At 42.9% G+C, this 22249-nt stretch overlaps 2 protein-coding genes and 1 non-coding gene across 3 annotated transcripts; 1 reads left to right on the forward strand and 2 right to left on the reverse strand.

Annotated features, from left to right (window-relative positions):
- Positions 1 to 388: 388 nt before the first annotated feature.
- LOC115365688 (thyroid adenoma-associated protein homolog) lies at positions 389 to 13838 on the reverse strand. The gene is made up of 31 exons (XM_030060813.1): positions 13671 to 13838; positions 13367 to 13547; positions 13200 to 13286; positions 13077 to 13104; positions 12842 to 12990; positions 12591 to 12713; positions 12369 to 12489; positions 11388 to 11530; positions 11223 to 11307; positions 11008 to 11144; positions 10526 to 10723; positions 9697 to 10426; positions 9284 to 9436; positions 9007 to 9116; positions 8717 to 8877; positions 8461 to 8630; positions 8200 to 8364; positions 7951 to 8099; positions 7469 to 7606; positions 7274 to 7378; positions 6963 to 7163; positions 6708 to 6858; positions 6291 to 6543; positions 5371 to 5607; positions 5088 to 5292; positions 4815 to 5003; positions 3729 to 3979; positions 3043 to 3213; positions 2685 to 2948; positions 2386 to 2588; positions 389 to 1877 (listed from the first exon to the last, which is right to left on the reverse strand). The coding sequence occupies exons 1-31, from the start codon at positions 13790 to 13792 to the stop codon at positions 1630 to 1632; spliced, it is 5628 nt and encodes a 1875-aa protein (XP_029916673.1). The 5' UTR covers positions 13793 to 13838; the 3' UTR covers positions 389 to 1629.
- Positions 13839 to 14780: 942 nt separating this feature from the next.
- Positions 14781 to 14863, reverse strand: trnal-cag (transfer RNA leucine (anticodon CAG)). The gene has a single exon. It is a non-coding gene; the product is annotated as a tRNA-Leu (tRNA).
- A 1771-nt stretch (positions 14864 to 16634) lies between these two features.
- On the forward strand, positions 16635 to 21886 carry tctn2 (tectonic family member 2). Its single transcript, XM_030061164.1, has 18 exons — positions 16635 to 16776; positions 16985 to 17098; positions 17335 to 17405; positions 17613 to 17814; positions 17946 to 18046; positions 18153 to 18352; positions 18485 to 18605; positions 18746 to 18902; positions 19156 to 19239; positions 19371 to 19493; positions 19589 to 19666; positions 19791 to 19889; positions 20061 to 20178; positions 20263 to 20366; positions 20527 to 20674; positions 20814 to 20957; positions 21058 to 21146; positions 21554 to 21886. Exons 1-18 carry the CDS (start codon positions 16677 to 16679, stop codon positions 21673 to 21675), a joined length of 2175 nt encoding a protein of 724 aa, XP_029917024.1. The 5' UTR covers positions 16635 to 16676; the 3' UTR covers positions 21676 to 21886.
- Positions 21887 to 22249: the final 363 nt, after the last annotated feature.

The raw sequence follows: 22249 nt of genomic DNA on the forward strand, positions 1-22249 counted from the left end.
TTAGAGCTTTCCATATGACACTGATTCTTTGGCTTAGATGATTTATGAACCAGAGAGCTGGAATATGATTTTGTTTTCTGTGTGGTAGCGGCTATACAAAACATCAGCAAAACTGATCATCAACAGAAACACAGTTGTCATGGGTGCAAGTTTGACTAAGGCCAAATGTTGGGAGAAAACACGTTGCGCATGAAACAAGGTTTCATGATTACTTTAGTCAATGGTTTGCCCTAGGACTTTCATTTATTTAGCCTAAGTTTACCTGTATTTAGCATTATCATTTATGTTCTGAAGAAGAACCACCTGTAGCTTGCTTTCACACATGTCACAATCTCATAGGAGTGCGCACAAGGCATTAATTTAAATGAGTCATAGGCAAATACACTTGTTAAGTCTCAAGTATGAATCATTAATACAGTTGACGTCACAGGAATTGTTGCATAATCTAGATGCTTGCAAATACAAGAGAGAAACACACACAACATACCTTACTTGACAGAGACAAGATATATATAAATTCAAATTTGAAAATCTAACCACCTTAAGGCCAAATAATGATCATCAGTTTGCTGTTTACATTTTTTAGGTCTACTCTGTTGATCTACCAGCCTCTGAGGATGTCCCAAGGACAAAAAATGTTATGGCTGTGACACAATATTATTTGACTCAGATTTGTTTTATCACATCACTTCATGGCCAAAAAAACAGCCATGCACAGCTGTTGAACAGGTCATCAAGTCCAAATGTAAAAGCAAACGATCACTGAACAACACTTTGTTCCCTCATGTTCAGTGTTTGCCTGATGCTGAAAAGAGCCCATTTAAAACAAAAGGAGTGGGCTATTTGATGATGTAAGACTGCTGTAGTGTGCGGTCTGTTGCACAGCAACCAACAGCTCTCTATCACAGCCAGTCAATCATCTTCCTCCCTCATGTGGTTGGAAAGTGGGCACTTATCGAAGCAGAAGGCCACTAATGGAGCATTAAACCTTATATTCCCCTGCTGGGCACCAAGCAGCCAAACTCTCCAGCTGCTGTTACATTACATCACTGCATCAGTCTGAGCTGCTAAGAAATGGCAAATGCAAAATGATGAAAAGATGACTGGACCGCTCTGTGAATGTGGACGGGCTTCCCTTGGCTGGTGGTGATCAGATAGCTACACCTGAGGCTGGTTGCAGAGAGACTACACTATATGTCTAGATTAGGAGGATTTATTCAAACAAATGAATCAATAGTTTAAAGAAACTGGATATTTCAATCATGATGTATGCACTCTTAGTCTGGAGCACTGGAGCAAAACACAGGCTCCCCTGCATTTCATACAAATCTTGCATTACACTGACCCTGCTCATACACACACGGTACTTATGCCCGGTAGGTCTCTTATTAGCACAGGTAATGTGATAATGGATTCAATGGCTTCAGTCATAGGGCTCTTACATAACTTGACTCAGCCTGACAAGTGCTACTGTACTGCAGCATTAGCAGTCACACAGCTCATTCAAGACTTAGACTGGCTGTGAGTGTCATACGCACTCTGGGAACATCCACAGGCTATTCCTCTGCTGGGCCTTATCAGCAGAACAGCTCTGTGCACTGACTCCACAGAAAAGGCCCCTCCTCTGCCTCATAGTGGCGCGTCTCCAACCACAGCAGCTGTCAAAGCAGAAGGAAAGTGGACACCGTTCTGACTGAGTAGACGAAAAACTTCCTGAACGTTCTTGAGTAGGGTTGCAGGGTCGCAAAGAGGTCGTAGATCATCAGATTTTTTCAGCAGCTGGAGGAGGAAGACAGCCCTGGTGAAGAGGCCGCACAGGGTGCTATGAAAACGGGAATCCATGAGAAGAGCAAGCCAGGCGGCACTCAGTGTCTCACCTAGAAAGAATAAAAGCTCATTGTAACACAAAACATTTGTTTTCATACGTGATAGTTTGACATGGTAATGTCGACTAGGATAGGATAATTTATAGTTCGGCTGGACAATATACCAGTATATAAATAGTGTGATATGAGACTAGATATTATGTGGTATTCTGAATATTGTAATATTGTGATGTGTTGTGAGTGTTGTCTTTTCCTGGTTTAAGGGCTGCATTACAGTAAATGGATCCAATTTTCTGAACTTAGTAGCCTGTTATTGCTGTTCTGTAATTTTCCTCTACTTGCTCAGTCATCATATCCACTTTACTAATGACTGTTTATCACTCTTCTGTGTCAATATCTTATGAAAACAGCAACAGTTATGCCTACAATATCATCACAACATTAATATCGAGGTATTCATATAGAGATGTTGCGAAATTTGATTTTGTCCGTATTGCCCAGCCCTAATTTATAGATCACATTCTTATGGTGCGTCCTCTTTGGAATAGTGGAGTGTCACCTGGCTGGAAGTCTCTGCAGATTGCAAGGCTGTCCAGCACCTGTGCAGCACTCTGCTCAGCCCACGCATTCAGGCGCCGTGCCAAGTCAGAGGATTCAGAGTATTTTTCAGCAATCTGCAGCAGGTACGGCAGCAGACACGCAGACATTACAGAGGGCTCTGCAAACACGTTGGCCTCATCCTGCTCATACAGACTGGCACACCTGAATGAGAGAACAATAACAATTGAGCAAGACTTACGACGACTGTGTTTAGTTTGCTTTGAGTTGATGTTTGTGGTGATTTGTGAGGTAACACACCCTGTCTCCTTGGCGTCTCTCAGAACAGATCTGAGGTCAGGCTCAGGCAGGTGACACAGCAACACCTCCAGTGTGTCAGGGCTGTCCCAGCAGCTGTCCAGCAGCAGGTCCAGAAGATAAGGCAGCGCCCGGTTGACCTGCATGAGGTAGATGCTCCTCTGCCCTCCTTTACTGGCATGATAGAGCATGGAGGTGAAGTAGGCCACTTTCACTCTAACCTGGTGGTTTTCATCCTGAAGCAGGTAAAGGCCTGCGTTGATTATCCTACACAGGAGAGATTAGACATATTCACCCTCTCATACATAAAGCCTCAGACTTTATCATTTGCTTGACAACCACATTTGATGTTTCTCGGCACCTGGTCCTAATGTCTTGTGAAGTGTTGTGTTCTTTGAGGGCTTGGCTCATTAGGGGAACTCCAGCCAGACACAGAGCTTCAGCACAGGCCATCCTGAGGGCTTCAGGGGCCTCTGGGGACTGGTGTCGCTCCAAGATGCAGCACCAGCGCTGGAACATGGAAACCTTGACACTGATTTACACAGAAACAAGAGCAAAGTGTGAAGTATGCTTGGACCGGGCGATATGGCCAAAAATGGTGTTAAAATAAAATTCACCACATCAGTAGATAGCAATAGTAATATCAATATATATCATATAATTATTATAACACATTTAAAAGCTGGTTTTTGCATCTTCATAGTTCATGTGTGCGGTGTGTGTCTCCTTGCTCAAAACCTGGCCTGCAACCAGACCTTTGTACAAATCCTGCCGCACAATTGACTGTTTGCATGTCATTTGTGTGCCTGCTGTCCATTCCTGCCACATGATTAGCTGTTTGTGCATCCATATATTAATAGAATATAATCAGGCTGAAATTTATCATATCATTTTATTGAACATATTTTAGAATTATATTGAGGAAAATATATTGTGATAATTACTGTTATTGTTTTTTGCCCATCTATAATTTGTCCCCTGTATTTCAAAGATGTGATTCTATACTAAGGTAGACAACATTAAAATGTATAAAGTTTTGAGTCTGACCAGTGGGGAAGCAGCAGGCTGGCAGCGTACAGGGCCAGGGACAGGAACTCTGGCCCGCCTCTCTGGTCCTCCAGGTCGCCTAGCAACAACTCAAGACACTCCAGCAGTGCCGGCTGCTCCAGGGGGGCAGACTGAGAAGGATGTCCAGGTGAGGTGCAATAACCTCCAGCAGCCATCACCGCCACCAGAGCTGCCAGGTAAGACCTGCGGTATTCCACACACTGGCTCAACAGCGCCTCCCTCAGGTTAGACTGGATACAGAGAAAACTCACTTTAAATTACAGTGTCAAAATGGTTAAAGTGTTCAAAAATGGCAGGCATACCAGACTGAGGATTACAAGAGGAAACATAGCAATATTCCCGTCAGGTCAGGTGCAGCTTCATTATGTCCATCTGATTGATGTAACTGAAAAACTATGCTGGATTTATTGTGAGAAAAGAAATAGAAAGGAAGCATTTTAATTTTTTTTAGGATGTACAAAAATTGCAAAAAAGCTATTTTCGTACAAATATAAGTGATACATCAGCAATTCCAGGGCTTAATTTTCCCTTAGTTCAGTTCTCCAAATAAATCAAGCACCACAGTTTAACTGAGGTAGAGAGAGATATTTTTTTTTTTTATGATAAACTCATTACCTTATTTCTGCTATTGTTATTCCAGCTTATAATATGGTTTAATGATTGTTTAGTAATGATTAGTTAAAATTATTTTTTTCATAAAAGGTGCTCGGACACATTAAATACAGCATAACATCTCGCTCTTATTAGAGCAAACAGGCTCCACTGACACATTGCTTTTACTGAAAAGCTACTGAGTTATCTAGACTCTAGCTAGATGAATATATAAAAATGTTATTTAAAAAAAAAAACACATAAAGAGACGGATATCCTAGCTGATATACACACCCAGGCAAAAAATAAGATCTCCAGATTTCAGTCTCAGACAGCATTATATTTAAGCCTATCTTTGCTTCCTGGATTTCCTTATATTGTGTACCAGCAGAGTAATTTGCTGAAAGCTGCTGGACGGGTTTTGAAATGGTTGTTTTCTATATGCCTTTGTCAAGTGAGCAGATCATGTCTCACCCTCAGCACACTCTGGATCACCTCTTTCAGCTCGGCCTCTTTCAAAACCTGCCCATCCACCACCCAAGTAACCAATGTGAGCTTCAAATCAGGGCTCGCTGCAGAGAAGCTGTCCCTGATTTGACACGCCCAGTTTAGGTCTGTACACAGGAACTGGATGGCTTTTTGATGGAACGATAACAAACCAACCTGTGGAGATGACATACATAACGCATTAAAAATCTGTATGTGGCTGTTTCCTTCTGTGGGTGTGTCAGAAAGTGTGCCCAGCACCTGAAGCCTGTCTTGAGGAGCATTCAGCTCACACAGGAGTGTGTTACTGAGCCTGTCCAGGTAGACCTCTGAGCAAAATCTTCTGAGTGAGCCTACCACTCCCAGGTAGGCCCCTCTCACCAGGGGGCAGCGCTGAGCTGCAGTCACTAGCCACAGTGAGGCCTCCACTCTGCACACCACTTCACACAGGTCACGCAAAGCGCCACTGAAAATAGAAGCACACAAATATTTCAAAGCCTGAGAGCGTCTGATCAGTGAATAAAGCCGTTCTTTTAAGTCTTACCTGTCTGTGCAGAGAGCTCTGTCTAGAACGGCTTTGATCTGCAGGAGCTGCCCATGGAGTCGGTTGTGACAGCAGGGCCTCGGGGTGTCTGGCAGCTCAGCTGTCAGTCGGATGAGGATGTTCATGTACTCTGAGGGGGGAGCCATGGCAACCAAGGCCTTCGAGGCCATTACTCTCACACTGTAGATGGGACTAGCAGCCAATTGGATTAAAGGAGCCAGGAAATCTGACAAAGATCTGGGAGAGGAAGAAAAGGCAATCACCAGATTCAATATTGAGGAGCTCTGTGAATTCATGAATACAACCATACAATACAAGCTAAATGTATCTTTTGTTGGCAGTTTCTCAGCCTACTGTACCAAGTACTGAGGGGTTAGACCAAGTCAGCTTAGCAATATATCAGGCTAATGTCTGCCTTTTGTCCCGCCTTCCTTCTCAAATAAGAAAGAGGTTATTTTCCATCTCTCTCTCTTTCTCTTTTTAATATTGTTTTACAGTGTGTCATATTTTTAATTTATTCATTTTGATTTAAACATTTCATTAAAAAGAGATTTACAGTCGTAAAAGCTTTGTTCTTTTGAAGTTTTTTTTGGTGCTGTTATTGAATATCAGCATAAAATATCAGGTATTACAAAAAAAAAAAAAAAAAGGTTATCAGTCAAACTCGCAAGCACAAAGAACATGTTCATCCAAACTGTTTCATAAAATATAAAGCTATTTTTGATCATCTGCCATCAAGGCCGAACAGAAGGTTTTCATTACAAACAAAAATTAGAAAAAACAGCTGCTGCAGTGTTTGGCTGAAATGAAAACCTGCAGAGTCTTGGGCCCCAAAGGCGCATGACTGAAACCCCCCTATTATAAAGAATTATAATCATTAGCCTGTGCAAGTTGTATAATGACATGTAAACAGTAATCACTTGGTTAAGTCCGGGATGCCAGGCTGCAGTTTGGCTAATAAAGTAAGGACAGGGTAGAGCGAGGGCTGGAGGCGTAGCCTGGCCTCCCCAGAATGGCCCTGGAGGTGTTGTGCCGCCCCTCTCAGCTCCTCCAGGAGGAAAGGCTGCAGTGCGGCGTAGTGGAAGAAGAAAGCAGGGGGAGACATGCCATGCTGGGTAGGCCTGCCCTCCTCACCAACAGGCCGCTGACCAAGCATTCGTGAGCACAGAGAACCTGTAAATAGATTTTAATGAATATCAGAGAAATATTTAGTATTATGAAAATAGAGTAAATGAAAACATTAATGTGCATCCCATAAAATATTTATTATATATATATAAGAAAGTGAAAAAACTAAACTTAACCTCTAAATATGCTAACTTTATTTAAAGTCTTACTGTAGAGTTGGAGAGCAGCATTCCTCATGGCCCAGCAGGGAGAACTGAGCAGCGTGAGGGACAAGATAGCAACAGCGGGGGCAAACTGCAAGATAGCTACTCCCAGCCCAGAGCCACGAACCAGGGCCTGGAGAGTGTGAACTGCACACACCTACAAGGGAAGGGGAGGAAGTGATATTGTTTACTGCCAAGACACCATCTCTTTTCCTGGTTAAATATAGCACCATTTCCATTCTTGTCAGCGCATGTATGAACCTGTGGCAAGTCGAGTGTTTGGTCCCAGCTCTGAGGTAGAGGGCTTCTTGCCGTCTCCAGTAAGGTGTGCATGCTGTGGGCTAGCAGTGGTCGCGCTTTACTGGCCTCCTCTGCAGACACAACACACAGGATGAGCATGGGCAACCCCGCTGCTCGCCGGGTCACAGACGTGCAGCGAGGAGACTGCACAACCTGCAGGCCCTGGGGAGAGAGAGAGAGAGAAGGAGGTGTATCTGTCAGCCAGCAGTCCCGCCTCTGTGTTCGTTACATGGATGATGTACTAGCCTGCAGGAACACCTATGACAACTCACTTGTTTCAGCATCTGCGCTGGGATATCCCTGAGCTCTGGATCACTGCTTCTTAGTAAAGAGGCACAGAACTTGGTAAAGCCCACACAGCATCCCTCTACTGCCCCCTGGCGCAGAGAAGCATGAATTTTAGGTCAGTGAATGAGAGCAGTGAGGTGAACTGACTCGATGTCTAGGGATGGATGTGTAAATCTTACCCAGTGGCGACATTTGAGAAGAATGTCCTTGAACACTTTTGACACTCTTCTTAGGTCTTCCGTTGTTAGCATGGACTCAGTTGATTTGGATTCGGCCAGAATTTTCTCCACCAGAGAACCTAAGAAGATTCCTATTTCCTTGTGAGGAAAAACAGAGGCAGGTACTCAGATAAATAGTGTGTACACGTATTGCATGGAGTGGTGCTTTATTATCCTGTCAGGCAACAGTCATTATTCTTCAAATATGACAACTAGATGCAATATCGTTGAGCTGAAGGCACACAGCGACTTCCACAGTTTTCGACCAATGCCATGGGTTTGCTCAAAGTTAAAGTTGAGGTTAGGATCTGAGCCTGCTGTGAATTAATTTCCCTGCTTCAGGACCGTTTTCAGCTCTGTCAGACACTGCCGGTTGTGGTGATTCTCTGTGAAGGTTCTGGATGCTGAGATACATGTGTATGATGCATGATATTACATTTTACCTTAAGGGAGACCCAGCAGCAGGTGAGAACTAGGCTGTGCTCCTCCGATAGCAGAACACACTCGTCTCCGTCCCCGAGGCTCCCCCCGGCCGTTTGGGCTATCAGAGAGCTGATGGCATTCCCCATGTCGCAGAACGACGGGGGAGTGTCTATGAAAGAATATAGCAATTTAAAGCACATAACAGATGCTGTAGTGTCATGAATATGAAATGTAGGGTCTGTCATCCTGAACTCAGATGTGTACGTTACCCTTCTCATTAGCACTGCTGTCCTGGTCTCCGTATAGCACACCCAGTAGGAGCAGAGAGATGTTCTCCAGCAGTGTCAGAAGCTCAGTGACCAAACTGTAGTCAACAGTGTCACACACACTGTTGGATGCCTCGAGTAAACACCTCTCAAGGGCACTCAAAATACCTGAAAAATGATAAGGCTTTATCTCTCGTCTGAAGTCTAACTTTGTGTATCAGGTTTTATCAGGTTGTTGTCAGAGGTGCTGACCTCAGGTCTCACCATGTATGGGTTTAGTTCTTGCAGCAAGCATCATGTCAGCCTTGGCTGTGAGGTAGTGCTGCTCCAGCTCCTTCACCAGGTATCTGACCACACTGGCGCTCTTGGGGTTACCTGCACTGCTGACAGTAATGTTACTGTTCAGCCAGCGGTCCCAGGGCTGGTCTTGTGATCTGCAGGAAGAAGAGTTGAAAACCCCCTAATACCTTGCATCTATAGAAAAAATTGATTTTGAAGGCATGCACGAGGCAAAGCTTACTTCTGAATAAGGACCTTCAGCATCGCAGCTCCCATCTGAGCCTCCTGCACCCGAGGGCTGCACAGAAGCTGTTTGGTTCGTGTGAGCAGCACGGCAGTGATGTCGTCTGGAAAACTGGGTGGGAAAAATCTCAAGAGTAGCCCCGCGGAAAGCTCTCGAATCTGGAGAAGGAAAAATATTTTCTTAAATATCCTAAAAATACATATACTATCTTTTATTTTATTTTTAACATACTTTTTTTTTCAACAAACTAGGAAAAGGATTGGTAAGGCGGGTTGAGGCATCATTACCTCATTTGTTGAATCCTCTAAACAGCTAATGAGGGCCAGCTGTTTTGCCCTGCAGAAGAAATTCCACTGTCCTCTTTGTCTGGCGCATTTAATAAGAGACCCCATGTTCACTGCAAAAAAGTTATGATGCTCATTTAACTTCAACAACATTATAAATGACATATAACCAGCCGTTTACAAAATCTGGCACACACAAACCATAGCACCATACAATAGTGTCTACTCTTAATTGCCTCCTTAGGCCTGCGTTCTCCTTTGGCTGGGCTCCTAAACTGACCTGGAGGCTGCCCCTTCTTCCTGTCCGGGCTCCAGGTGTCGGTGCAGGTCTCCAGCACTGCAGACAGCAGCAGCAACACAGTCTTCTTCCTCTGGTAACTGTGCCCTGCTGCCAAGTAGGAGTATGGGAGCTGGCTCAACCATTCCACAAACCCTATAATGAAAAATAAAGCCACTAAAGGTACACTATGTAATACTGCATGGAAGACGTTCAGACTCTATTGACAAAAAATTAAGCAGGAAATTTGATGACTGAGTCTAAATGGTTTCAGTCTGGAATGAAACCTGGGCCGCTGCAATCAAGACTTAGCTTTGATACATGATACCTGCTCCCATAGTAGAATAAATGTATGACAATTTTTGGTAAAGCTAAAAAAAAAAAAAAAAAAAAAAAACAGCATTCATTCATCTCACCTATTCCTAGGTCCAGAACAATGTCTGCCTTCTTGTTGCAGCTGGGATCTTCATTCTTTGTTCCCTTTTGTGTTTTGACATGAGCCAAGCAGCTGTCTCTGATACGCACGAGAAACTTCCTCACTCCTGCCTGGAAATGTTGTCGGAAAGGTGAGGACTCACAGTTTAGGTTCTGAGGAATAAACGTCCTCATTATTGACAGCTCCTCTGGGGTTGGGGTGTCTTTGGTCTTTGGGCTGCAGCACAGGAAGTTGAGGGCAGCGAGACGGATTTTTTCATCCCCAGATCCCAGAGCCAGCTGGAGGGTGTCCAGGGCAGAGCCACCCTGCAGAGCCCAGGGAGAGCCTCCAGTTGTGGCCCGATAGGAGCTCATGATGCAGGCCCAGGCATGGAGGTGGCCTGGGACAGCCGGATCCAGGGACGCCAACAGAGGCTCCACAGCAGCGGGGAAGACTTGTAAGGTGCAGGGTAAGAGATGTGTGGAACTGTTGTTCTGAAGAAGAGTCACCTCAGATGTCAAAGCCTCGAGAAGGACGGGCCGCCAATGCCTCGCCCACTGATTGGCCAGCTCCAGCTCAATGGATGAAACACGCTTTGCTGAGCCATCACACAGCTCTCTCCTCTGCTGCTGGATCAGACATTTGTAAAGCTCTGAGGCACACGGGGACAGGTGATTGGTGGATAAGCACTTCAGGAGATGAGTGGGTAGGTCAGAGTATTGCTCCAGCACCTGGTTGAGTGAAGAAACATGCATTGAAGTCATCATCATCATCATCTCTGTTAATTAATACACTTTCTTAATGACACTTTAAGAACCATTAATCCTCACCATATAGGTTCCCAAATACGGGATGAGAGCACAAAGAGGAGGATATTTGGCTTTGGCCTCCCATGGGAGTTTGATTATGCGTTGAAGTAGAGTAAAATTAAGGGTCTTCTCTGCGTCACCAAACCGCTCACAGTCCATGTCGTAAAGCTCCAGCAGCAGACAGAAGGCACTGCGCACAATCTCTGACACACCCTCCACCTGACAATGCATACAAAAGATATCACTGGACAGCAGTAATTTTTCCAGTTTCCAAGAGAGGCCGCAGATAGTGATTAAACAGAAAAAATGCCAACTGATAAACTACTATTTAAAAACAATTAAAAAGAAATTTAAAGCCAGGTTTATTTCTTTATCTTGTGAAAGTGTTAAGTTCCCATAATATCCTGCTAAATAAGGTTCTCCACTGAGTTCCAGCATGGGCCTTGTCACTTTTTTATGCCGTTTTTGATTTACAATAATTTACTGAAGTTAATCAGACTCACTGGGCTTTCAGCATTGGTCCAGATAACCTGAATGAGCTGCTGCTGTAGGCCGCCATTATCAGGCAGAAGACGAACACCTGTCATCTTCCAGATTTCAGACAGACTCTCTTTAACTTTCTTCAGCCATAAAGTTAACACTGCAACAAAATGTGATGTTTTAAGGAGTGATTTTGCCATTTAAGCATACAAATAAACAAACTGTGGACACTACTCACTTTCAAAGACGTAGTAATGACAGTCCAACTTCTCCTCACACAAAGCGAAGACCAAAGGAAACATGCCTCCCAGCAGGAAACATGTCTGAAACAACAGATTTTTTTTCTGCTAGTAACAAGAAACACAACAGGGAAAGATAAAGCACAGGTTTCAATCAGATTTACCTCTGAGGTGTCCACAGAGCAGAGCAAGATCTGGGGCCGGCAGCAGGTCAGAAGGCCTCTGCTCACAGCTAGTCTGTCCACTCCATCCTTCACTGTGGGGCTGCACTGAACCTGCAGACCACCAACAGTCAGCAGCCAGGGCTCTGAGAAGTAACACCAATAACAGCCTCTCTGTCAGAGATTTACATGCATTCACACTCAGCAGCAGTAGCTTTGGTACTTCTACAGCATCTCTGATTTACTGGAGAGTGTAGTATAAAATAACAGGAGAGAATAATAATATGTTGAGAGAGAGAGAGAGAGAGAGAGAGAGCGAGAGAGAGAGAGAGAGAGAGCGAGAGAGAGAGCGAGAGAGAGAGAGAGAGAGAGAGAGAGAGAGAGAGCCACTACATAAATAGCTGCATGGGTATATAAGTCAGATACAGTACAGTGAGTCCAGGTACAATTATACTTCACATAATTTCAACCATAACCAGAGGAATAATGTTGTTGGATAGCACTGGTGTTATTTGTTATGCTGCTGCTGCCTCCAAGTCCTAGTCTGTTCAGATTATGCCTGGGCCACCTCTCTGCTCTCTCAGCATTATGGTCTTTGTTATTATCATTATATTATTATAATTGTATTATATTATATTTACATTTTTAAAAAATGTTCATTAATATGCACTGTCCCATTTTTTAAATAAATAAACTTAAATGTAAACTTAGATTATCTTCTTTTGCCTTCTGTGAACTGATACTTTCACTGCCATCACTGTAAAAAAGAACCCTCATTGTAAACAAGAACATGGACTTAACACTTGTCTAGTAAAGTAAATGTTAAATTATCATTAGCAGCATCAAACAATCTCTTGAACAGGATTTCTTATGTCCTGGGAAAACAACAGAAATTTCAAGAGTCGCCTGTGCACTCTTTTTTTGGGGAGGAAATGTCGTATGCTCATTCCAATAATTTGTACAAAAGTGTTGCTGGTAACAAACCTGAATGAGAGACTTGCAGCAGACTCCAGGCAGCGGCTCCTCCAGCCCTGCTGTCCGGTGCTGTGTTGATCAGCATGGCCACAGCAGTGCCTGCCAGAAAGCGTGTGTCCCGGTTGGAGCACTGCAACGGAGAGGTGAGAGGTGAGATGGAGGAAAGGTGGCAAGTGAAAAATAATTTGCAATTTTAATCAGGGAAATCGCACTGCTCAGTTAGACAAAGACCTGGCCGAGGATGAGGTCCATCAGAGCCTGAAGGATGCTCTGCACTGGTGGGCATCCCTGCTCCCTCTCCCAAACTAGAGGAGCCACTTCACCGGGCAACAGCTGAAACACTTGCAAACACACCTAGAAATATCACATTTCTGCAGTCAGTGACAAAGCCTGACATGTCAAAGTCATCAAATCCATGGGATTCTTTGACAGTTTCTTGGTGCAAGCATCAGCCGATCACAAAGTAAGTGTTCTGAATCTACCTTCACAGCAACGTAACACAACAGTCCATCTGTCAAGCCTTTTTGTTGCAGTACAACAGGGAAGAGCTCAGCCACTTTATGCAGCAAGGACGGGTACATCTCTCTCCACACCTCACGGCCAACAGCACTGTCCTCCAAGAACATGCAGGCTGGAAGGGAAAACATAAATTAAAAGTTGAATATGACAGCAGTGACTCAAAGGCATATTATATTGCCATCTTTAGGCTGCCCCCACCTCTCTGCAGATCATCAATAGACAATATCTGAAAAGAAAAAAGGGTATTACTTATCTGCAGCTCATGTAAACAAAAACAGTAACACAAAAACGGAAAACAAAAGCGTGCTAAGTATTCTGTACCTGGTCAGTGTGGACTAGGGTGTGCAAACACTGATGGATTTCTCCAAAAACCAGCTGGTGGTTCACCTTTTCCAGATGTTGCAACATCTACAAAGAAAGATGAAGCCCTCATTAGGGTGCCATTTCATGTGGGGTATCAAATGCCATAATAACAGACATGGTCTGACCTGGTCTAGCTTACAACTGGCCGTAGAGATGTGGACCATCTGCAGCTGCAAGGATATGAGGAGTCTGACAAGCAGCAGGAGGTGCCTCTCCTCTAAATTATGAAGCTGTGTCTCTGGGATTTTCCTGAGCAGCTGGGCAGCCTCCTCTAAACAGCGCTCCTTACATCTTTTCACACCACTCCTGTTCACACACACACATAAACATTCAGACAGCACTGCACATAGTTAAGAAGACCTATTACCTGCACAGGACAAGACAGCAGGAGTCCACCTGTGCACACTGGTCCTGTGGTTAGGTACCCACCTGGAGGATTCAGCCAGTTTATTCATAAAGAGCTTGAGTGTTTGGTTGACATCGTCCAGTCTTTTGTCCTCAGAGATTGCACAGTCCTGTAGACTTGTCATTAGATCTTCAAACGGCAGCATGGCTTAGCTGTCTCTGTGATCCCTGCTGTTGTCAGACACGCTATACTTCCTCTTCTTCACGGCTTCTACGGAAGTGTATTTCCTGCTTTGATTCACCAGCGCCACCTGCTGGTTCCATCTCCCGGCTCGGGTCTAATTTCAAATAATTAAGAGATAATGGTTATAATACAGGGTTATTTCAGATTGTGTAGGCCCTATACATCACCAGTTATGGAGTGACTCTGCTAAATGACAGTGGAGGGGGTCGGTGATGTCAGTGTTTCCCTTTGTAACTGTTCATATTTCCTGATGTAGGTTTAGCTGGCATTACACACACACACACACACACACACACACACACACACACACACACACACACACATTGCACATGACATGCATTTTCAGGTGCAGTAAAACTAGCCACTGAGACCACGACGTCTTGTGCTGAAATGCATTTCCTCGGTTTATGTTTAGACGTTTGTGCTCAGTGCTTTTTTAGAGGTGAGCAGGGTTTTGAACACTAGATGGCGATAGAGGAACGGACTTTACGCTGGCTTAAACTCTCAGAGGTTTTGAGTTTTTAACTATTTACCTATTAATTTGTTTGTTTTCTGCACAGCTACATTAATCTACCGTCAACATTGTTATGTAATATAAGACAGAAAGGGAAAAGCCCACCTTGACTTAGTTTTCCAACCCTTTTATTTCGAGAGTTTACTGTTTGCCACTGCGGTAAACTTTGAAATATATTTTATACTCAGACTTTATTCATAACATGCCATAAAAAACTGTATCGAAGCACTGCAAAATTTTTCAGGATTTTTTTTTTAGGTGGACGCTTGAGAACTGTTTATTTCATGAGTGTTTAATATGAGAGATATTTTCACCTGTTGTCCTGCCGATAGTCAAGAATCCGACTTCATGTTACAACAGGTACCTTAAGCGGCTGTGTCATGCTATTTCTCAGCACTATGCAGAAAGAGTTATTTTGAGGAAGACAAAAGGTTGCTGTCAGAAGTGGGATTCGAACCCACGCCTCCAGGGGAGACTGCGACCTGAACGCAGCGCCTTAGACCGCTCGGCCATCCTGACACATGCACACATCCTGCTAACAACCAATGAAATCTTTTCCTGTCTTACCTGTCGCCAAACTCCTCCAATCCTGTGTCTGGGAATCTTTATCTTTTGTCAGCCAACCATTGTTGAGCTTCTCCACACCTTGCTGAAACACCAGTTAGATGAAATTATTGGGGCGAGGAGTCCTTACTATCTTGCGAAAGTCTTCCAGAGTGCACGAGGGGCTCTCTGTGATCTCGCGAGGTGTTGGTTAGCGTTAGTTAATTTAGTCATTGCCATTAAAATGATCGAAACTTGCACTATAATATTTCTCTCATATCCTACGTGGTGGTTAGTTTGTCTGAAACTCTTAGTAAAGTGATGTTATGTTGGCTAGTGAACCCGAGACGTCGTTATTACATCATTATGACGTTTTATACCAGCTGTTTCATCTAATAATTTAATCTCCTGCTGGTGTTGTATCCATTAACTGCATTAAGTGGTCTAATAATTTTACTAAGAAATTACTGCTAGCCTAATAGTGATGGTAAAGTGTCTTCGGCAGAGTTTTCCCAGTCTTAATCCTCCTGTGGCGCTCGTTTTAGTGTTTGCTAAAGGAAAAATTATGCTATTAATTGTTTTGTCAACCTCAGACTCATTGGCCTTGATTCATTTAATGTGAAGAACAAAAGACTATATTTCCAGTGACTGCACTCACACACCTCTATACATAAATATTACATATGTCTATGTCCGGGTCTACTGGCCCGGAGGGTAATAAATGTAGAAATTGGATGTGCTACTTTTTCTCTGTCCTCCTCCTGGGCTTGCTGTGTGTGTGTGTGTGTGTGTGTGTGTGTGTGTGTGTGTGTGTGTGTGTGTGTGTGTCAAGAGCCGACACCTCTCCGCTCCCACATTCCCGTGCAGCTTACCCCCTGTGTTGCAGGGGCCACTCTTTCTCATACCCTGTCCCAGCTGCAGACTCGGGGTGGGATACAACAGGAAATATCTTTGGCTTCTTATCACAATCGATCAAGATGACAAAGACTGCTCAGGGGGTTACAAATGATTTTTGGAGAGAGAAGCCTTGGAGGATGATGAAGACTTCCCAGAATATGAGGATCACGTTTCTGTCAATTCAGAGTTTGTGCAATAAAGTGCAATCAAAACATACACAGCACACACACAGTAAACAGGTAGCACATCCCAAAGAGTCAAGGCTGTGCTGTATCTGTTCATTGGACTAGCATGTTCAATTTCAAATTAAGTTCAAAGAAAAAAACATAAATAGTGATGAAAAACCTTGTTTCATGTTTGCTTTTCCACAAATACCTTGATTGGAATTGATTTTCAATCACAAAATAAATAAATAAATAAATAAATAAATAGCACTTATCTTCGTAAATATAATTTCACAGGGATATATCCGTCCTCACATTAACTAACTTTAATGTTTCAGGCTGGTTTGTGTGGTAAGTGTGGCAGAATAGTGTAAAGTTATCAGGGAGATAGTATCAGCATGAGATGCTGATTTTCCTCCACTGCTGGCCTCAGGTGGCATCCAAAACAAACAGAGCAAAAGAAGATGAAGAGTAAGGTATAGTTAGTTATAAAGAGAGATCTCGCTCAGCATTTATAATAGAGAGTTTCTTATTATATTGTGTACATTTTCTTCTCACAATGCGACCTACAGCATAGAAACTGAATTTCGATTGTACTACCGCTCCAAAACATTGGTGTCGCTCTTGCCGTTGCCGAGCAAGAGCAGGTCTCGGCTGTGATTGGTTGGGATCCGTTGCTAGGGATTCTGAAACCGTTTACAAATATGTCGACGCTCTGAAGCGACCCGATGGCTAACGTGGCTAACGTACGCCCTCCAGCATCTAATTTGTGTCAATTTACATGTATATTATTGTTTGTTTTCCTCTCCAGTGCCAGTAGCATTCTCGGTAAGACAGTAATTTAAAAGCACAGTTCATCTGTTTTGTTAAATCTACCATATAAACTATAGCTGCAACATGCTACGAGCTGGAAAGTCATTATGTCATCCTGTTCAAACTTCTTTCTCCACTAATTATTACTAGCGTGTAAGTTAATCTATCACGTTTGTAATGCATTCTGTCGGTAACCATTCATCTATAATGTTCTGTTGGGTAGTTTTTCAGCCGTCCTACATCATTGCAACTGGACCCAGTATCACGGCATTGTTGCTTGGGAAGGTGTCTGACATTTCTCTGAAACTAAGGACAGTATCTGCATCCAATACAACAGGTACCTTAAGTGTCTGTGTCATACTTGATTGTTAAAACAGTAATACGTAAAAAAAAATCTTTTGCATGGTTTGGAAATGTTTTACTGAGAGATTTCACTATGTATGGTCTAGTTTGACCTGTAAACAGACTGAGACACACTGGCTGTAGCTAAAAAAAAAAAAAAAAAAAAAAAAAATCATTGTGCAGGTTGTTGTGGTTTTGTGTGAATTTAAAGGGTTTGGTTTCTTATTACAGGAAGCTTTTCTTCACCATCATGTGTAGCTGGGCCAACACAATGGGCTCTTACAGGGGAACCTGTGGGAAAGGTAAGATGTCACTCCTGCCTTGGATTGTGATGCTCAGCATATCACAAATACAGGGACAGCACTAAGAGGATATCATGTTGTTTCTTACAGTAACAAAAGGTACACTGTAATAAAAGAGACTTGTTCTCTCATTGTATCTATTTATACCCACCATTGTGTCTGTTCTCTTAAATATATAAATATTTTTCTTTTGCCCTTGTGTTCCAGACTGCGATTCGAGTCCAGCTGAGACTAAATCAAAGCCTGTATTTGTGTGGTGATAATGAGACAGACACAGACTGCTGTCCAGGGCCACTTTGTGTTCTGGAGACCCTTCAGCTGTCTGCCTGTAGGGGGGCCACACCTCAGGCATCACTGCTTATCCAGGCCAAGATCTATGCCCTGTTTCCTCCCGCCAGCCCTGAATCTGGTAAATACCAAAGGAATGTGTATCTCACCACAATGGGATGTTATGCATAGCACATAATCATCCAGGGGGTGAGAATTCCACCATGTAATGTCTATCAGTTGTAATCAATGGAAATCTCCTATTTATTTCAGATAATAAAACCGTAATTCCTAATCAAGTGTACCAACCACTGGGTCCCTGTCCTTGTGATCTCACAGTCAGAGCATGTGATGTACGCTGTTGCTGTGACAAGGTATACACACCCATTATGTCATTAAAGACTCGACATCAAGCGATATGTGTTTAAGGTAAACATATCTGTCTCTGTCTTATGTGACATTTGTCATTCACACTAATAGGACTGTTCCCCGGAGGATTTGAAGCTGTTTGAGTCCCACTGTCTCCCAGGGCCTTTCGGTGGTCAACTTGCTCCTGCTCCTGACTATCAGTGCTCTGCGCAGTCCTTTGAAAATGCCCCGGATTGGTTTCCATTTTTATGTGTCAACTCTCCACCTGAGAACAACCCTTACCTTGGTCTCTTTTACCAGGGAGACACCATGTGAGAGACAAATGCAGGAGAATACATTTATTTATTATTTATTATTATTATTTGTGTGTGTGTGTGTGTGTGTGTGTGTGTGTGTGTATTTTACAATATATATCTGATGACCTTAATCTGTACCTCATACAGTACACCAAAGCCTCGCTCATCCTTCCAAAGCCCTGTATTGTCAGCACCAGTGTCACCTAACCTCTACACCCAAGGAAGCCCCATTTTCACTTTAAATGATCAGTACTTCACTATACCGCAGGTTAGTTGTATGTATGTGTGTGTGCATGTGCGCACTTGCATTCATGCATCTAGAATCACCACCTATTCAGGACTACATTAAATGGTGTGTCTATTGCCAGTGCTGTCTCATCGAATGTCTCTTACATTTTTGTTCTACAGAATTCCCTCATCGGACAGTGTGTACACAATGCTCCTGTGGCATTTTTGAAAAACTTCGATGTCAAGTGTACAACCCTGCTCCGCTCCTGCCCAAATAGGCCTCCTTTACAGACATCAGGAGATGATTTGAGGGTTCAAGTGAACGATGGCCAAGGAGGTATGTTTTATTAAAGCTTGATCAACGTGCACATTCTCCTGAAATGGGTGGTGCTAGGAGCAGATCCCCAGACACATTCACTGCAAAAAAAAAATCACAACTTGCAAGGAGGTATGTTTTACCTGGTAATGACAGCATTGGTTTGGGAGGTGTTGAAGTACTTTTCATGCATCTGGATAATGTAAGTTTATATGAGCTATTTGAGTTCATGGTCTTTGTTTGTTTGTTTGTAATATTGCTATGCGTATTTCAGGTGTGGTCACAGTGGATGTGGTAGATGAAGTGGCCATTGACTTGAGTCAGTTTATCACAAGCACAGATGTGGTTTCCTCTCCAGGTATGGGGGTTACCAAATCCATACAAATACGGTACTATAATCACTTTATTTTTTATTTTTATACTTAACCTCAATGTTGAAATTTGTTTATTTATTTTCACTTCTTGTGATCACATGACCTGTTGCTGAAGACGAGGGGCAGATATGTGAGAATGTGACTTTGGCCTTGGACTACAGATTTTTTTGGAAAGGAAATGGGATCACAAACATCATATTAACACGCACTGTTGGGACTATCACTTTGAATGGTAGTGGTAAGTGCTTGGCTGTTATTTGGTTTATGGGCATTGAACCTACATGTCAAGATTTTATGAATTCTGGGATTATCTCTGCTATTCTGTCTCCGTAGGAGTGACGCTAACAGCTAAGTATTCTGCTGTGTTTCTAAATGGAGATTTCACAGGTGAATCGAACTCAGGGAACCCAGGTGAGTGCAAGTTGCCCTGTCCTGACAAAACCTGTTGGACTCAAATATTATGAGTCCTACAGGTCTAAAATATTGTGCATCCAGTTACACCAGTTCACCATTAAACATTTTGAATGACCCTCAGGATATCAGGTGGGAAGGCCTGTTATTGCTGGGTTTGTGGATACTGGGGAGAATAATACCGCATCTATTGAGAGGACTTCAATTAATCTTTGGAAACCAGGTAATACCCGTTTTCCCAGGCAACAGGATGACACTAAATTACTTTTGTTTGAGTTGTGATAACAGGCTTATTGCACAAAGCAACTGAAGTGTATGTATTTGAACAGTATGACAAATGGTATGATAAAGCTATGGTGAAGCCATAGTAAAACTCTTTTATTGCTTCTAACAGTGAGTGATGGACTCTGTTCAACTGCTGTGAAGCAACCAGTCCTGTTTGGAGAGAATTCAACAGCAGGATGCCTGCTACCTGTCAGCCTGCAGAATCTGACTCAGTGTAACCTCCTGAGGTTAGTCACTGAGTGTGCTTTACTGTTTGATGAACAATATCTGTCTGTTTGTCTATGTAAACTACTGTGTTTTGTCTCCTTTAGAGAGACTGTTACTTCTCTCCAGGCTTCCTTGATTACAGCAGTGTATGTGGCTAAGAATGGAGACCCAGATGCTCAAAACATGGGAGACTGGGTGAACATAAGCTGTAAGTACATAAGTGTTAGCACAGACAATGCCAAGTAGCAACAATAGCAATAACAATAATAACAGTAATTATTATTATTACTGTAGTTATTACTCTATTTTCTAGCACTTTTCTAGAATTGATATCCCATTAAATATTGTTCACAACATACAAATTCTAGTTGTGACACTGAATTCAAGCAAGTCTATGGAAGACACCAACAGTTCATGTTTTGGGATTCCATACCATCAACACATCCATATTTGGAGTTTTACCACAAGCATGATAGATGGTGTACCTCAAAGGGAGATCCACGCTCTGCAGATCAGGTGTGTGTCAACGCACAACAATACAAAATAATTCTTATTTCACAAAAATCTATTGATGTCAGAATTCAGCTTAAGTTTTATTAAATCTGTAAAGGGTCCACTGTGAGTCTAACACGTTTGTCACATGGTCACTTTTCAGTTATAGTTTGTCTTCTTGGGGCCTGGACTGCGGAGGAGGTGACTCTTCTTCATGTATGGACCAGATGGAGGGTCAGTTGTTCCCTGTCACCTCTTCTGTCACCTTTACTGACATCGCTGTCAACACAGGACCGCCCAAAACCAGGTGCTCCCTCAAACAATAGGACCAACAGTTAATTTCTCCCCTATAGGTTATCTGATTCTGATCTAACGTCTGATGCTCTGTTCTGGCCTTGTCTTTCCAGGTTTCAAATCAACTTTACAGAGTACGACTGTGACAGGAATGATGTGTGCTGGCCAGAGCTGGCCTTTCCCATCACCAGGTATTACACAGGTAAGAATGTGCCCTCTCAGAGTGAGACTGTATGGCAGTATAGTGTTTCTCTGACATTCTTTTAACTGGAAATTACCTTTGTAGCTAAAAAAAAAATGTAATGGAAATCTTAAATTTGACCTTATTTCTCTGCCCACCAAAAATATTGTATATTATTACACACACACACACACACACACACACACACAAACATATATAGATAGATATATACATAGATATAGATATAGATATAGATGTATATGATTGAGTGAGTCTATAGTGTAACAGTACATGCAGCATGCAGCTGCTCGCAGAATGGGCCTAGGAGCAAATGTCGATCATAGAATCAAAACACTCCACAGCCATGAATGAAAAACACCTAGATATCAGTGGTAATAATGCTGGTTTACACTTTCTTCCATCCCTAGGTGAGCCACAATCCCAGTCTCTGGCCAAGGGCCTCATCTTGGTTTTCTTCTTTCTCGCTGCCTCAGTTCTTGGAACTCCATGGAGACAAATTCGACAGGCATGGAGCAGCACCTATCTCTGACATCCAGGTCAATGAGGAAGGCTGATAAAATATGTAGCACAACATCCAGATTGCTCTATAGTGAGATGTTCATGTTCTAGTTCTGCTTTGGCAAAATGATATGCTGAAGTGTCACTGAAATGTACATGCTTATTTTATGTTTGAGAGTGTAAATAATGATTAAGTTAACAATTGTGGTGCAACATTTTGTAATAAAACATTTTTCATTCTATAGTGTCAGTTTTTGGATTCAAGCTCTCAACACTGTCTTACAGTAGCAGGATGGCACCATGAGTAACTTGCTAAGCTCCTGGCTTAAAACAAAAGGCAAGAGGAATGCGTCCAAATCATATACTGTATAAAGTAATAGACCTGATGACTGCGATGTTCCACGTTGACTTTCTGTATGCCTGTTTGAAGCTCAGGCGTTTTCTGTTTGTGGGCACCAACATGGTGTAGGGTGCAATGAGAGCCACAATGAAGACCATAGTGGCAGGAAAAGCTAGCCCATAGTGCTTTATGTGGTCATGAAGCACACCCACATGTAGCCTAAGATATGCTGACTATTGCATGATTCTGACTCCTCCACTCCCAT

The sequence above is a fragment of the Myripristis murdjan genome, chromosome 9 (genome assembly GCF_902150065.1).
Source record: "Myripristis murdjan chromosome 9, fMyrMur1.1, whole genome shotgun sequence".
Classification (NCBI taxonomy): domain Eukaryota; kingdom Metazoa; phylum Chordata; class Actinopteri; order Holocentriformes; family Holocentridae; genus Myripristis; species Myripristis murdjan.